This window comes from Galleria mellonella, unplaced genomic scaffold (assembly GCF_026898425.1).
Source record: "Galleria mellonella isolate WM207_F2 unplaced genomic scaffold, CSIRO_AGI_GalMel_v1 utg19, whole genome shotgun sequence".
Lineage (NCBI taxonomy): Eukaryota > Metazoa > Arthropoda > Insecta > Lepidoptera > Pyralidae > Galleria > Galleria mellonella.
The window spans coordinates 3,952,675-3,969,272 of record NW_026442028.1 but is presented as its reverse complement, the minus strand read 5'-3'; the positions used below and the strand labels follow the sequence as shown (position 1 = coordinate 3,969,272).

Below are 16,598 nucleotides of genomic sequence, written 5' to 3'. Positions count from 1 at the left end.
TGTATTAAATCCATAATTTAATTGTTGGAAGTATAAAAAAAGAGTGTTATAAAATTGATTTTATTTGCATAAGTGTATTTGTGTATCTGTCTGTTGCATCATAGCTCCTAAACTGATAGACCTATTTAAATGCCATTTAATTATTTATCAAAAATGTATTATAAAGAAAATTTTTAATTAAATTTTTATTTCATAATTGTATTAATTCATAACTAAAACAACATTTCCCCGGCCTTAAAATTAATTTACTTAAATGAGACGAAACCACGTTAGATATATCAATTTGTGATGTGCCGAATCGGTCTTTTCAATTTTCGAGTATTTTGGTTATTCTGACTCGAGTTTGAATACTCGAACGGGTAATCGAGTACATCCATAGGTATTCAAATACGCATAAAAAATAAACAGAACCATAAAAACTTCAAATAAATTCGCGACTTGTATTCGAGTACCGTAAGTTGTCAAGTACTCGTATATAAATACTTGAGTTTTCGAGTTTGATATTCGAGTCAACTTGATTGGGCACGTCACTAGTACCTATTAAGCATGGATAGAAACAATATTTACGCACAAGTTTCACGTGTAACAAGCAAGATTAATTTAAACAACATAGTTCTCCGACCCGGCCTTATATTAACATGCTAATAAACGGTTCCCTTAATAGTTAGTTGTTGAATAACATACAAATATATTAATTACGTTGACACTACTGATACTGTGAAATACGTAACTGTTTCAATATTTTTTTTATACAACTTAGAATGGCAAACAAGCTGACGGCCCACCTGATGGAAAGTGGTAACCGTCGCCTATAGACATGAGCAGTACCATGGACATAACAGAGTATACTGTTTCGCCCATGATACCCTCCATGCGTTGCCATTCCTGAGGACTCAGGTGTTATTCCTCTGTAAATTTCCTGTAAATTATATATATACACCATATCCCACCCCTCAAACCGAAACACAGCCATGCAAACGCAACTGTTTTACGGTTGAAACACGAATGGGACAGAAGTACCCAAGCAAACGAGTTTTGTACAAAGTCTCCCTCTGGTAAATATTGGTAGCAATGTGACCTTTAGTTCCCATTACTAACAATCGCTTCTCCCTCGTATACCGATAGCGCAGATGGGGTTACCATTCCATTGTCATCCATTAAAAAAGGTGTAGTCAGATGGCCCATTTGGACGAATTCGTTAAGAGTTAACCACAATGGTTACCAGGAAAAATCGTATGAAGGTCGACCTGATGGGGTATATTAGTAGCAATGGGGCCCTCAATCCCCATTGCTAACAAATCTTATTGCTAAATGAGTGGGTTAGATAAAATCAACTTACCTACAGTCACAGCATGTCGTTCTTTGCGGTAATAGATTTTGTTCGATCATGGCCAAGCTCTGGAAAAAAATTATGGATCATATCAGAATACATGTACCTATACAAACATACCTATATATGGTAATATACAAACCTATAAATATAGATATATTATTAAAAATATAATATTTTACATGTCTTTACATTGCTTATTAAAAAAAAGAGAGAACTTGAACATATTTATTTATTTATTTACACTTTATTGCACCAAGTAAAAAGAGGAATAACAAATACAGTAAATATTAATGAGAAGTGATACAAAAGGCGGCCTTATCGCTAAGCAATCTCTTCCAGACAACCTTTGGGTAGAGGACATTGAGAAAAAGACAAAGAGTAGGTGGCGCACTATTATATAAATATTATCAAATACAAACATATATAGATACATACATACATATATACACATACATATATAATATATACACAATTAAATATATACATAACATACATACATACATACATACACATACATATATAATATATACACAATTAAATATATACATAACATACACATACTTAACAGCATACATACAACAGAAAAAAATGACGAAGGAAAACGAAGAGAGAACACAGGAAAATAGTACTAAAGTGAGAGGTAGTAAGATTTAACAGAGGTTTTGAAGCTAGTAAGAGTTTGAGCGCATCAAATAGAGGTAGGTTGTGAGTTCTATAGACGAACTGCCTGAACAATAAAGGATTTAGAATAAAAGGAAGAAGAATGAGTGGGAAATTTAAGTCGGAGGTTATTGACACTGCGTAAAGTATGATCATTAGCTTCACTGAGAAACAAGAATCGGTCTTTTAGATAATCAGGAGCAGCAGGATTAAAAAGGATTGTGTAAAGAAGAGACAGGATATGCAGATTACGACGAAAACGGATAGAGAGCCACTTGAGTTGAGTACGAAATTGAGAAATGTGATCATATTTGCGAAGACCAAATATGAAGCGGATACATAAATTTTGGAGACGCTCAAACTTGTTTAATTGCTCTTCGGTGAGGTCTAAATAACATGAGTCGGCATAATCAAGAATGGGTAGGAGTAAGGTGTGTGCGAGCGCAATTTTGGTGTTAACTGGGAGGAAATTACGTAGTCTATTTAAGGCAAAAGTTGCAGCAAACATTTTTTTACTGACCTCCGAGATTTGTGGAGACCATGACAAAGTGTTATCAAAAATAATGCCAAGATTTTTTACTTTTTTCTGGTAATCTATCATAACCCCATCAAAAACCACAGGCGGAAGACTGGTCGAGGAAATTTTGGAAATAAGTATGGGACTCCCAATAATAATGGCTTGTGTCTTCAAGGGGTTTATAACAAGACCATGAGATTTACTCCAGGCAGATATACGTTCCAGATCGGCGTTAACAGTAGATATTGCTAAAGAGATATCAACCAGAGGGGCTAAAGAGTAAATCTGTAAATCATCTGCATAAAGGTGGTAGGAAGATTGAAGTTTCGAAGTGATAGTGCTAATAAATAAGGCAAATAGAAGAGGAGATAAAACGCCACCCTGCGGCACGCCAGCTGACGTATGGCACCAAGAAGATAAAACGTCATCAATGCGAATACGTTGCCGACGTCCAAACAGGTAACTACGAAACCAGTCAATTGCCGTTGGAGATATGTTGAGAGAGGTTAGCAATCCTAACAAAATATCAAAATCAACAGTATTAAAGGCATTGCTAAAGTCCAATAATGTTAAGACCGTTAATTGAGAATTCTCCATGCCAAAACGGATATCGTCAGAAATTTTAATAAGAGCAGTAGTCGTACTATGACCAGGACGGAAACCAGATTGAAGAGGATTTAAGAGATTGTTTCTTGATAGGTAAAAGTTATGTTTTTGTTGGACAAGGCGTTCTAAGGCTTTGGATAGAAAAGGGAGTATAGAAATTGGACGGTAATCTGAGAACGAGGAAGGAAGTTTCTTTTTTGGTAGAGGGATTATGAAAGCTGCTTTCCAAGCTGAAGGAAAGAAACCGGAGGACAGGGAATTGTTGAAAAGTAAGGTAATGGTGGGTAAAAGGATATCAAGGATAGGTAAAATCATATTACGACTAATGCTATCTGTGCCAATGGCGTTTGACGATATAAACCGTAAACTCTTTTCAACATCACAATCGGTCAACTGATCAAAAATAAAAGGAGTACAATTAGGGGCGATAATGGATGAAAGATAGTGCAATGTCTTAGATTTTACATTGCTGTCCATGACAGTAGAAGTACAAAAATGATTATTAAGACACTCAACATCAAGATTACCAGGATTATCGTTATGACTCTTACCAACCCCTAATGACTTAAGAAATTTCCAAACTTTTGCTGCATCACCATTTTCTACGGATTTATGAATGTGGCGTCGTTGAGCCTCCCTACACACCCTGTTGCAGAGATTTCTAGTATTGATGTACTCATTACGATGTCTGTCCGGATCCGACTTATATTTAGTTTTAGCAATATTTTTTTTGTGGATTATGGACTTGATCTTGTCTGTAAGCCAAGGTGCAGGTAAATGCTTAACCCTGACCGGGCGGATGGGAGCATGTTTATCGTACAGATCTAAAATGAATTTATTAAATAATTCTACCTGATCATTAATATTTGCTGCTGTACCGATACTCGACCAATCACAATCCGCAGCATCGTGACGTAAACGGTCAATATCAATAGCACCAAAATTGCGCTGCATAAGGATTTTCCGTTTAACTTTGGGAGGACGTATTTTATAAGACAGATAAATGAGGTTATGGAAGGAAAATGCATCTGCAGGATATTGGTCATGTTTCGCAATATGGTCAGGAGAGGAGACTAAAATCAAATCAAGTAAGGAAGGATTACAGTTAGGAAAGAAATGGGTGGCTTGGAGGGGCAGGATCTCTAGATTGCAAGCATGGGCCAGAGACTTAAGACGATTCGCACGCAGGTCATTTTTAAGAAGGCAAGTATTAAAGTCCCCCATAATAATAGTGTGATTATAGGACGGGATTAGGTTCTCTAAGAGGCTTTCAAAAGAGGAAAAATAATCAGTAGTGGAAGATGGACTATAGAAAACTCCTAGTAGAACCTTGGTATGACAGAGAGTTATTTCAAGGAAAAGGTGTTCAAAATTGCAGGAAGAATTTATCGTTAAAGAAGAGTTAATAATAGCGTAAGGGATATCAGAACGAAGATATACAGCAACACCACCACCAACCCTTCCGGTGCGATCACAACGAATTAAATTAAAACCGGGTAAGGAATAGGAAGTAGATGGAAGGCAGGGCTTCAACCATGACTCCGAGATAAATATGCCATGGAGGTTATTTACATTAAATGTAGATAGCAAGTCCGAATAATGTGCAGGAATACTTTGGGCATTTATGTGAACGGTGTTAAAGTTTTTAGGATGAGAAGAAAAATTAGTTTTTAAGATTTCTTCTAAAGGAGTAGGCAAACTATGAAAACTTACATTGCTAGAAGAAGAAACGGATAGAAATGTATCATCAGAATCGGATTCTGAAACCATGTATGTATGTGTATAAGACAATACTAATATATATATATATATATATATATATATATATATATATATATATATATATATATATATATAAATATATAAACACAAAAAAATTCTTTATACAAATAGAAAAACTTCAATTCATCTACCTGCCAGTAGTGGACTACGAAATTGACTAAAAAAAGGAAAAAAAAAATATATTTGGATAAAATCCACAATAAAAAAAAACAGTATTAATATAAAAAAAGTAAAACAGTAAATTGTTTTTGTTTTGGCATTGGCGGCAACATTAAATTAGCAAATATAATAATACGTGTAGATACAGAAGAATACAGCGTAAGGACAGCCAAACTTATTTAGATAGCTGAATAGATATAAACTTGCTACATTCGAGCCCCCAACAGTAGTATGATTATATTGTTACCCATCTAATTAAAAAAAAAATAAATAAATAAATAAAAATACATGTATTCTATCTATGTTGAGGAACTGTCAATCTAATCTATCATATCTGTTATTCTGAATGAGTTGTCAAAGAAAACAAACCAAAACATAATTTTGAAAGTTATAAATGCCATAATATAATGAGAATTTTTATAAAATTTTTTAACATACCCCGTAAAGATTACAATAATTGATGAATAGTTTACCTTATATAAGTTTGTAAAAAAAAAAAAGAAATTATAATATACCCACAACAAGAATATTGCCACCAAAACCATCACAATAATCTGCACAACAGCTCACTTCTTCATGACACGCTTGGAACGCGAGGAACCCGTACCAGCCAAATCCATGGTCTTCGAGACGGCCAAGGAGTCCGCTGACACGGATACAACGTCTTCAACAGCAATTGGCGACAGGTTAATAAGTTGGTCAACTTCAGCAATGGAACTAACACGATGCCTCTTACCATCCGAACCAATGATAACCACGATGCCATTTCGTGTCCAGCATTTCGTGATACCAAAGTGTTTCCGTGCCTTCATAAAAGCGTCGTGTCTTGCTTTTGTAAGAAACTCGGACAATGTAATTCCGCTATTTTTAAATTCGGTTTTTGCAGACCAAATCTTGTCTCTCACATCAGCACAACGAAATTTGACTAAAATAGGCCGGAGTTTCCCTTGTGACAAACGACTAATACGATGGATCCTGCTTATATCTTCTGGCGAAATTGGCATCTTAAGTTTCTTAGTGAGAAGGCTGGAGACTAGCATGGATAAGCCACATTCACTATTCTCACGAACCCCATGCAGCAATAGGATTTTGCGACGACTATGCATCTCCAAGCGATCCTGTTGTTGTGCGATGATATGTACCTGCTGTTGAAGATTGTTCAATGACTCTGCCATAAGAGACTTAAACTGTGCAAAATCCGTAGATAATGACGGGAGCAGCACTGGCCTTATCTAATTTGTCTTGAAATGCTGCCATCCTAGTGTTAAAGTTCACCATCATTTGTTCCAAGGACTGTTGTACAGACTCCATTTAAAATAAAAATATTGGTATCTTAGGATTAAAAATAGACGGAGATATCACCACTGCAGGTAGACAACTACTAAATTTATACTTTAAACATAAAATATAACAATAATAAGTATTATTTTGAATTTAAATAAATTAATAGTCCAGAGCAACAATATTTGATAGTTAGTGCTACACAGCTACCCACAAAAAAAAAATTATATTTTGATAATTTTTAGAAATTATGTCTACTTTTAATATTACAGGGTACAGATGTATAACACCTTAGTCCGGGGGGCAAGGGATTGTTAGTAATGGAGACTGAGAATCCCATTGCTAGCAATATACCCAACCAGGTCGACCTCCTCGCGGTTCTCCCTGGAAACTATCATGGTTAATTCCTGATGGTCTAACATATCATATCATGATGGGCCAACTGGCCTGTTTTCAGTCTCATCTATCACCCTTCACTGGTGCTCCACCAGCGTATCCCGTTAGCGCAAGCGGGGGGTTACCATACCATTTTCACCCATAAAAAAACACAGGACATTGGCAGTGCATAAGAGGTACCATGAATATCAGAGTGTATTCTGTAATAACCATGGTGTATATGGTGGCTAAATATGTATAAACAGTCACCATTTTCCATGTGGTCCCGACATAGAAACCCCTTCCTTTCTAGTGGATGTCGTTATAGGTGACTAAGGGATTTTTATTTTCGAGGAAAAGGCAGCAGCGTCTCTATTAAAACATCACCCAAAAGCCTGACTGCGGTTGCCAATCCGTATGTCAAGTATGTAAACCTCCCTTATGAAGGAAACCAATTCATCAATGTACTGTTAAAAGCCGATATGATGATGACATTGAAATCCATGTCCATCATTATCCATCAATTGTTTAAAAATACTGTTCCAATTAGTATTGTATTATTGCCGTTTACTGTCCACTGCTGGACATAGTTCTCCCCCTATTGGGAAGTTTTGCCAGTAGTTGCCAAGCTTGGCAGGCGGGTTGGCAACCGCTACTATTGCATACTTACAGATATCCCAATATTTTTGGCAAGAGTTGAATCCGTTATATTGGCGAAGGGCTTATCGGCCCCCCAGCATTCCACATACTTCGTCATCTTGCTAGAAGGACGAGACCTCGACGGCACACCGGGAGTTGCTGCAACAGAGCCCTCTGGTGACTTTCGTGAACAAAACAACAGTCGGCTAAAGAGATCTGTCTAAAATGCAAGGAAATCAAAGGGAATAATCTATACTTATAATAAATCTGTAGAGAGGTTAATTCTGTACATGAAATATATTTCCAAAATAACTATCAGAAGGTGATTAGTGATCGATACTGATGCCAAAAATGCAATCAGTAAAATTATTGTCTGTCTGTCTGTATGTTCGTTATAGAAACAAAAACTACTCGACGGATTTTAACGAAACTTTGTACAATTGTTTTTATACTCCTGGGCAGGTTTTAAGTATACTTTTCATCACGCTACGATCAATAGGAGCAGAGCAGTGAACCAGGGAAATGTTGGGAAAACGAGAGAAGTTACTCCATTTTTAAGCTTCCGTCGCGTGTGCAACCTTAATGGCCACTTTTTAAAATATAAAAATGTCCACCCGTGCGACGCCTGGACGGGCCGCTAGTGTAATAATAATAAAAGATAATTTTAAACTTTCACATACATATGTACGTGTGTGTCAATAACACATATTTTAAATACCCTTAACGCAATGATTACCTACCGAAGGAAATTCTCGTTTCGGTTGTCTTTTTTATGTTTGTTACTTATAACATAAGGTTGTCTGTAAGAGATCGCCCTAGCGATAAGACAGCCTTTTGTACCTTTATATGTATATGTTAACCTGTACTTCATGCTACTGTATTACAGTTGAATTGTTTATATGTCATTGTTTTGTTAAAATGTTTTTAGTGCAATAAATAAGACTTTGTACAAAAGTCTATTGCTTGGGCACCTCTGTCGCATTCGTGTTTCTACCGTGAGGCAGTTATATTTGCATGGCTGTGTTTCGGTTTGAAGGATGGTAAATGACGTGAATCTATAGGGTACAGAGAAATAACACCTAAATCCTTAGGAATGGCAATGCATGGAGGGTATCATACGCAAAACAGTATACACTGTTATGTCCATGGTACTGCTCATGTTTATAGGCGACGGTTACCACTTTACATCAGGTGGGCCGTCAGCTTGTTTGCGATTCTAAATTGTATAAAAAAAAATACTCGTAAACTCCGTTAGTTGTAAACCGATTTGGAAAATTATTATTTTTAATCTAAAAGGATATGATTACAAATTAGTTCTATAGAAATTCTATCAAAATCGGTTTAATAGTTTAGATTTTAAATAAAAAATAACTAACTGGTTATGCCACAATTGAAGTCGTTTTCTTTTTTTTTAACACAATTCATTTATTTCCATAATCACTCAATTCCTGAAATAGATACGTAGATACATAATGAACTAAGATTTAGACTAAATGATAAATAATGCAACATTGATTTTAAATGTTTCAGATGCAAGGTATATATATTAATGAAATTCATTAATTTATAAATGACATATATATTTTTATATAGTTTAACCCCAACACTTCAGTACATAAGGTAAATGCATTTAATACATGCTTACATTTTATGGTATTCTATACATGCGTCTCTATGATTTTCGTATTTTTTCTTGTCAAATTTAATAGACATGGATAATTAGAAATACAAATTTAATAAAAAAATTAATGTTATTAACATTATTCACAACATATAAAATTAAATAACGATATAAAATAACGAGCAATTAACTAACGTAGCGACTCAACGGAAATTGTACTTAACATCCTATAAAATAAGGTCGGTTGTAGAGTCTCAGTTGTGGACGGTGTCGAGTCACCAGAACAATCCTCTGGAGGAAAAATTTAGATAATTACTTTTAAGGGAATATTACAACATTACTTTTTAAACAATAATGTAAAGAGATTCCGTTGAAGATTAAATATCATTTTAATTACATGTCTAAGCTCTTTTTAATATAAAAAAACTTCAAAGAATTAGGTATATAATAAATTAAATTAATAATTCCACTACTGTATTCGATTAATTCGAACCAAATTCATTATTAGAATTTTTTTGGATGAAGCTCCTTTAATCTATAGCTCTAGATGTACATTTATTAAAAAATATACCTACATATAAATATTAATAAAAAATTCTTTAAAATAAATAGTAAAAAATATAATTTCTATTATATTATAATTATTATATTTAACTATTAATTAAAATAATAAGTCTCAAAATATCAGATCAATAACTAAAATTAATTAAGTAGTATACTTTGGGATACATTGTTTTAAAATAAAATGCAATATTTGATTTTGTATTTTTGTGACTTTTCAATTTAATAAATTACATTACACATTATTAAATTGCGTAATTGTTAATTAATTAATCAAGGTAAATTTTTTTTATTTATTTATATAATATTTGTTATTTTACCAACATGTTTCCCTCAACAGACTTCAAAAGTTCTTAATTCAAATATATTTTCTGTGTGCAATATTTTCATCATTTTATAAACCGAACTTAATGATTCTTTTTTTAATATAAAATCATATTGATTTTTGTATACGTCTCGTTTTTTTTAATTTTATGAATAGAGTCATCATCGTCATAATTTCAGCCATTATCCGTCCGCTGCTGGACATATGCCTGCCCCGTAGATTGAATAGAGTACTTTCTACTAAACGTTCACGTAATTATGAAAACAATGAAAATGTACCTGTTCCCATAATAGGACTGATAGCACCGATTATGGATCCGCTCCGACTCTTCGGTTTAGTGGTGACCACCATCCCATTGCCGAGTCCTTCACCAGGGCTGGTAGCGGGATTGTTGTTCTCGAATGCTACTGTTTTTGATTCCACCTTGACTGACGCTCTGCGACTTAGATCTGGAAACGAATAGTATTTATTACTATGGCATTTAGTAGACAGAAATTTTGCACAAACGTTTCCTGTTTGGATTCTTCTGTCTCACTCGTGTTCACTGGCGGGTTTTTCTATTTTTTTTTATACAACTTTGAATAGCAAACAAGCTCAAGACTCAAGTGTTATTCCTCTGTACCCTGTAAATTCACGCCATAGCCCACCCTTCAAACCGAAACACAGTCATGCAAACACAACTGCTTCACGGTAGAAATACGAATGGGACAGAGGTACCCAAGCAATCGACTTTTGTACAAAAGGAGGTTTATGTTCAGCAGTGGACAGTTGACGGCTGATATGATACGATGATGATTACGATTTTTTATACCACTGAGGTGGCAATCAAGCATACGGCCCACCTGATGGTAAGTGGTTACTTTAGCCTATGAACGTCTGCAATACCAGAGGTATTACGCGCGCGTTGCCGACCCTGAAAAAACCTCTTTACCCCCTTTTTGAAGAACCCCATGCTGTAGTCTTCTGGGAAACCTTAGCAGGGAGCTCATTTCATAACCTGAGTGTTCGTGGGAGAAAACATCTCTGAAAGCGCGTTGTACGCGACCATTTAGGCTGTAGAGTATGAGGATGAACTTCTTGTTGATGGCGAGCCGTATGATGACAGAAAGTGGCCGTGGGCATCATAATGATTGCAAGGTTTCAGCTTATTTTACCTTTTCTTTACGAGCTGATAATATTATTTTATTTGTATTGATACGATGTTAATTTACGAGAAAGCAGAATCACTTCAACCCTTTTATTTCCTTGCCTATAAAACACCGAACAACAGTGCTGGGTTTTAATAAATTTAAATCCGTTGAACTCCGAACACAAATTGAATATCTCAGATTTCAATGAACGAATCAAATCCTTTTATCCACTTGTTATTTCGAAACGCAAAAGAAATTGTGATTCACAATTTAGAATTGGCTTCGAGAAGTTTCCGAGAATATCACAGTATCTAACGTAATTGTTTAAATAGATTAACATAAAATTGTTTTACATTTGTATTCAATAAAGAATGTTACAATTTATATTATAGAAAAATGTAAAAATGGATAGATAGATACTCTTTATTGTTTCCTCCATAAGATTATAATAGTAAACTTATTATAAATATAAACAATTACAAGAAAATATTACACTGAGAAAACAATGGGCGGCCTTATCGCTAAAAGCGATCTCTTCCAGACAACCTTTGGATGGAGAAGAGTAATTATAAAATTCGATTATGTTTCTACCGTGAAGCAGTTGTGTTTGCATGGCTGTATTTCAGTTTGAAGGGCGTGAATTTACAGGGTACAGCTAAATAACATCTGAGTCCTCAGGAATGGCAACGCATGGGTATCATGAACGAAACAGTATACTCTGTTATGTCCATGGTACTGCACATGTCTATAGGCGACGGAGTTTTCATCAGGTGGGCCGTCAGCTTGTTTGCCATTCTAAGTTGTATAAAAAAACTTACCATCAGGTGAGCCGTATGTTCGTTTACCTCCTATGTTATAAAAATGGATTTGGTATGGAAAATGCCAGCCAACTAATATATCCTAGTCATGTACGAATTCACGGATAATTACTAGTGTATCAATAAAATGTACCTCCTGGAGTAGTCCTCATAGACTCCGTTCGTAGTACCTTCGGCATCAGATCTTGCTCCATAAAGCTGTTCTGGGACGGTGCCGGGCTGATGTTATCTTTGAGTCTGGTGGGTGAAACGTCCTGGTATATCGACGATACGATGCTGGCTTTGCGGTCGACAGTACAAACTGATAGACGGCCATTTTCTGATGGTTTCTGCGAAGCAAGATATTTTTTTATTAATTTACATAAATACATTTATTTACAAGCTTTCTTTTTTTCTTTATAATTTTTAATAATAATAATATTTTTAATATAATATAAAAAAATGGCATTCCTGCATAAACTACGTTATAAAATATGTTTACGACGCTTTGCCTTTACTTATGTTGACATTTCCCTTGTATCTAAATAGTTTTTTGTTTGATATTATTTATTATATATTATATACACCAGAGGGAGACTTTCTACAAAAATCAAAAAGCAGATCAGTTAGCCCATCGTGAAGAATACATCTGGGTTTGATGATGGTTTCAAGGGGGAACCACGTGGAGGTCGATCTGACAGGGTATATTACTAGCAAATTGACAGGTAGCCTACATTACTAATAATGATTTTTTGATGAAATCGAAACAATTCTGGGAAATAACAAAATATAAAATTAAATTAACTTCCTGTAGTTAATTGAATTTTCGCTGTCCAGTTTAGAAGAAGGGATTGTTAGTAATGTGGACTCTACCAGTCCAAGTGCTAGTATACTCTGCAAGGTCAGCCTCCCCGTGGTCCCTATGAAAACCATCGCGCTGAATTCGAAGTGTATTAGGCATATTATGTTTTATTTATACAACTTAGAATAGCAAACAAGCCGACGGCCCACCTTATGGAAAGTGGCAACCCTGTGCTAACTGGCCTGTCTTTTAATTCTTACTTTTATTTTATCCCTCACTGGTGGCTCATCAACAGTTAGCGCAGACGGGGTTACCATTCCATTATCATTCATTAAAAAAAACACTGTCCAGTTCAAACATTGAATGTATTAATCAAATTTAATGTAAAATTTATTTTTACCCATGCTTTTTCTTAATATTGTTTACGACAACATGTTAATGGATATGAAACCATATAAATAACGTGGTTTCGATATTTCAATATTCACAAATTATCCGGAGGAATAAAATCGTAACGAAACAGGAAAATAGAAAGAAAGAAGGAATATATGTGTGTGTACGTATATATGTATTATATTATTTGTTGTATAAATAGTATTTAATAAATAATATATATTTAAGTTTTTGTATTTTATGCTACTGTATTTGACTTAATTTTTTTTTATTTTATTTATATTTTTGGCGTAATATAATAATTAAATAAATTAAAAAAAAATAACCTCTACTTTTAAAATGACTTAGTATATCGGTATATTATTATGTACTTCTCTAGACATCTGTCCGATTCTGAATAAGGGTCTAAGGGTATGCGACCCCGGCCTCCCGAGCCGCTGCAGTGTCCCAGTCTTTTCGCAACTGCAGTGTCCGCCCCCTTTTCCTTTCCCATAAAGTCCCTTATTCCTCTTATTCACCAATTTCCTTTACGCATTTCCAACGTTCCCTTCCTTTTTCCTCAATCCTTTCCTTCATACCGCAGGTGGCGGAAACCACCAACAAATGCATCCCCAAAGAGAAGTATTACGATGAATTGATATTATTTCCCGTTGGAAAGTTTTTTATACCACGAAGGTGAAATTAGCATACAGCCCATCTGATGGTAAATGGTCTTTGTAGCCTTATAATATATATAGAAGCCTGCAATACTTTTTTTTAATGGATGAAAATGGCATGGTAACCCCACCTGCACTATCGGTATACACTAGTGGGGTACAAGTGAGAGGCGATAAAGTGAGGATTAAGAGGCAGGTCAATTAGCCGATGATAAATTAGTCACGATAGTTTCCAGGAAGTACCGCGTGGAGGTCCACCTGATAGGGTATATTGATATTTTTTTTGTATACAACTTAGAATGGCAAACAAGCTGGCGGTCCATCTGATGGAAAGTGGTAACCGTCGCCATAACAGAGTATACTGTATACTGTTTCGCCCATGCGTTGCTATTCCTGAGGATTCAGATATTATGCCTCTGTACCCTGTAAATTCACTGCCATATCCCTTTAAACCGAAACACAGCCATGCAAACACAACTGCTTCAAGGTATAGAAACACGAATGGGACAGAGATGCCTAAGCAAATGACTTTTGTACAAAGTCTCCCTCTGGTGTGTTAGTGGTAAAATATATATCCAAATATGAATATACACAAATTATTTTTAATAGCAAAATTAAAATTCTGCACAGTAAAGTAATAAAGGATTCTATCTCGTTTACGTAATTGGCTTATCTGTAAAGTGAACGCTGTATCAAGTTAGCGTCCCTGACTGACTCTAATAAGGTAGAGACTCGAAATACAATGCTATTATTTACATCAATTCCAGCAAAAGAGTGCTTCATATTTGCATTCTAAATTTCAATTCAACAAAATTAATATTTCTCTCTCCTACCACCTTAAATATATACAATCTATACTTATAATAAATCTGTAGAAAGAAATCTGTACATGAAATATATTTCCAAAATAACTATCAGGAGGTGATTAGTGATCGATACTGATGCCAAAAATGCAATCAGTTAAATTATTGTTTGTCTCTCTTTATGTTCGTTATAGAAACAAAAACTACTCGACGAATTTTAACGAAACTTGGTACAATTATTCTTTATACTCCCAGGAGTATAAAGAATAATTGTGCCAGGCAGGTTATAGTATACTTTTCATCACGCTACGATAAGATAGATATACGATATGATAGGAGCAGAGCAGTGAAGGGAAATGTGTCTGTTACATCAAAACCATTGAGCCGTGAGGAAGGACATAGGCTACTTATTTTACGATTAACGACGGAAACGCGGACGATGTCGCGGGCAACAGCTAGTATATAATAAATTTAATATCCATTCATACGAATAAATAATAGGCACTATAATTAATTATATTATAATTTATTTTATTTCTTTAATACCTGTATTTGTATGTGTACAAGGCGGACATGATTCTAAAAGCAAAATGACATTTTTGATGACTAAGACGTAATCAGATTTGTAATTAATTAAGAAGTAATTTCTTCTTACATCAGAAATTGTTATGCCTCTAGTATTAGAGATCGTTACGCCTCGTTTATAAGAGAATGTTATTTAAAAATGCAATCAAAATTTCGTAAGTACACATTATATTTTATTGTAATAAATAATTTAAATTTCTCAAATTAATTACACATAAGTTAAACTGGTATTTATTACATTAAAATAAAATATGCCAGAAATTCTTGAGCGCCTGTTTGATATTGTCACTTCTCTTATATCAGAGATTGCATTAAGAACCATTTCCTATAAGAAGATACTTTGTATAGTAACATCCTAATGGCTTATTTAAATAAAATCTAATTTAAACTCTTACAAACAAAATTTTATTTACAAGTATAAAATAAAATAATCCTATGATTAGCTAGATATTATGAAACGTCCAATCACACTACACCGATTCAAGAGAACACCGTAATAATATCAATACGATTGGAATCGTATCGGAAATTGACTTCACTCGTGTCCGATGTATCGATATCGAGTCACACGATCGAGCACGCAATTTGATCGCGTACGAAACCATGAATATAGATGGTTTATTTATTCACGTTCTATTTGGCACATCTCTATATATTTTTACTGCATACCTAAATAGGTACTTACTTATAAATATAAGTAAGTAAATTATGTTTATTTCGACCGACTTCCTAAAAAAGAAGAATTCGGTTATAGTTTTTTTTTTTTGTAATTTGTGTTTTTAGTGTGTAAAAATTGACTCTGTCAATTCTAAACCTATTTAGAAATTATTTTTTTATGTGAAAGATTGGTTTTGAAGAAAAATTAACAAATTTTTAGACTTGTTTAGACAAGTTTAGACTAGTAACTTGTCCAAACTGAAGTCAAGTTCAAGTTCAAGTTCAAGTTCAAGTTCAAGTTCAAGTTCAAGTTCAAGTTCAAGTTCAAGTTCAAGTTCAAGTTCAAGTTCAAGTTCAAGTTCAAGTTCAAGTTCAAGTTCAAGGGCAAGGGCAAGGGCAAGGGCAAGGGCAAGGGCAAGGGCAAGGGCAAGGGCAAGGGCAAGGGCAAGGGCAAGGGCAAGGGCAAGGGCAAGGGCAACTTCAGCTTCTGCTTCTGCTTCTGCTTCTGCTTCTGCTTCTGCTTCTGCTTCTGCTTCTGCTTCTGCTTCTGCTTCTGCTTCTTTTTTTTTTTTTTTTTTTTTTTTTTTCATTACATTTTTTTTAATTTACCGCTCGTTCGGAAAGCTGTCTCATCACAAGAAGAACGAGCAAGAAACTTGCGTGATGCTCTTTTAAATAATTTTATTATTATTTTACATTTTTAAGTTTAATTGTGTGAATACAAACCACCAATTAGCACTAATTCAATTAAATACTCAAAAAGAAAAAAAAAATTGAATACATAACCAACTGGTTAAACAATTAATAAGAGGAAATCAGTCATAGTGATTAGTGAACGGGTGCTGCTTGTAGGGACTGGCCCTACAAGCAGCACCCGTTCACGAGTATGACGGATGAGCCAGCCATCACTGCGCTC

The 16,598-nt window shown here is 34.7% G+C and overlaps 1 protein-coding gene across 2 annotated transcripts in view; it reads right to left on the bottom strand.

The window, feature by feature from the left end:
- The window catches only part of LOC113520078 (adenylate cyclase type 2-like), a 243,327-nt gene that overhangs the window by 11,740 nt on the left and 214,989 nt on the right, over positions 1–16,598 (bottom strand). For both annotated transcript variants that reach the window (XM_052894116.1, XM_052894117.1), the window contains exons 10-13: positions 11,941–12,136; positions 10,138–10,308; positions 7,384–7,511; positions 1,340–1,398 (exon numbers count right to left, since the gene is read on the bottom strand). In XM_052894116.1, the coding sequence (XP_052750076.1) occupies positions 1,340–1,398; positions 7,384–7,511; positions 10,138–10,308; positions 11,941–12,136 (554 nt within the window). The remainder of the gene's footprint in view (positions 1–1,339; positions 1,399–7,383; positions 7,512–10,137; positions 10,309–11,940; positions 12,137–16,598) is intronic.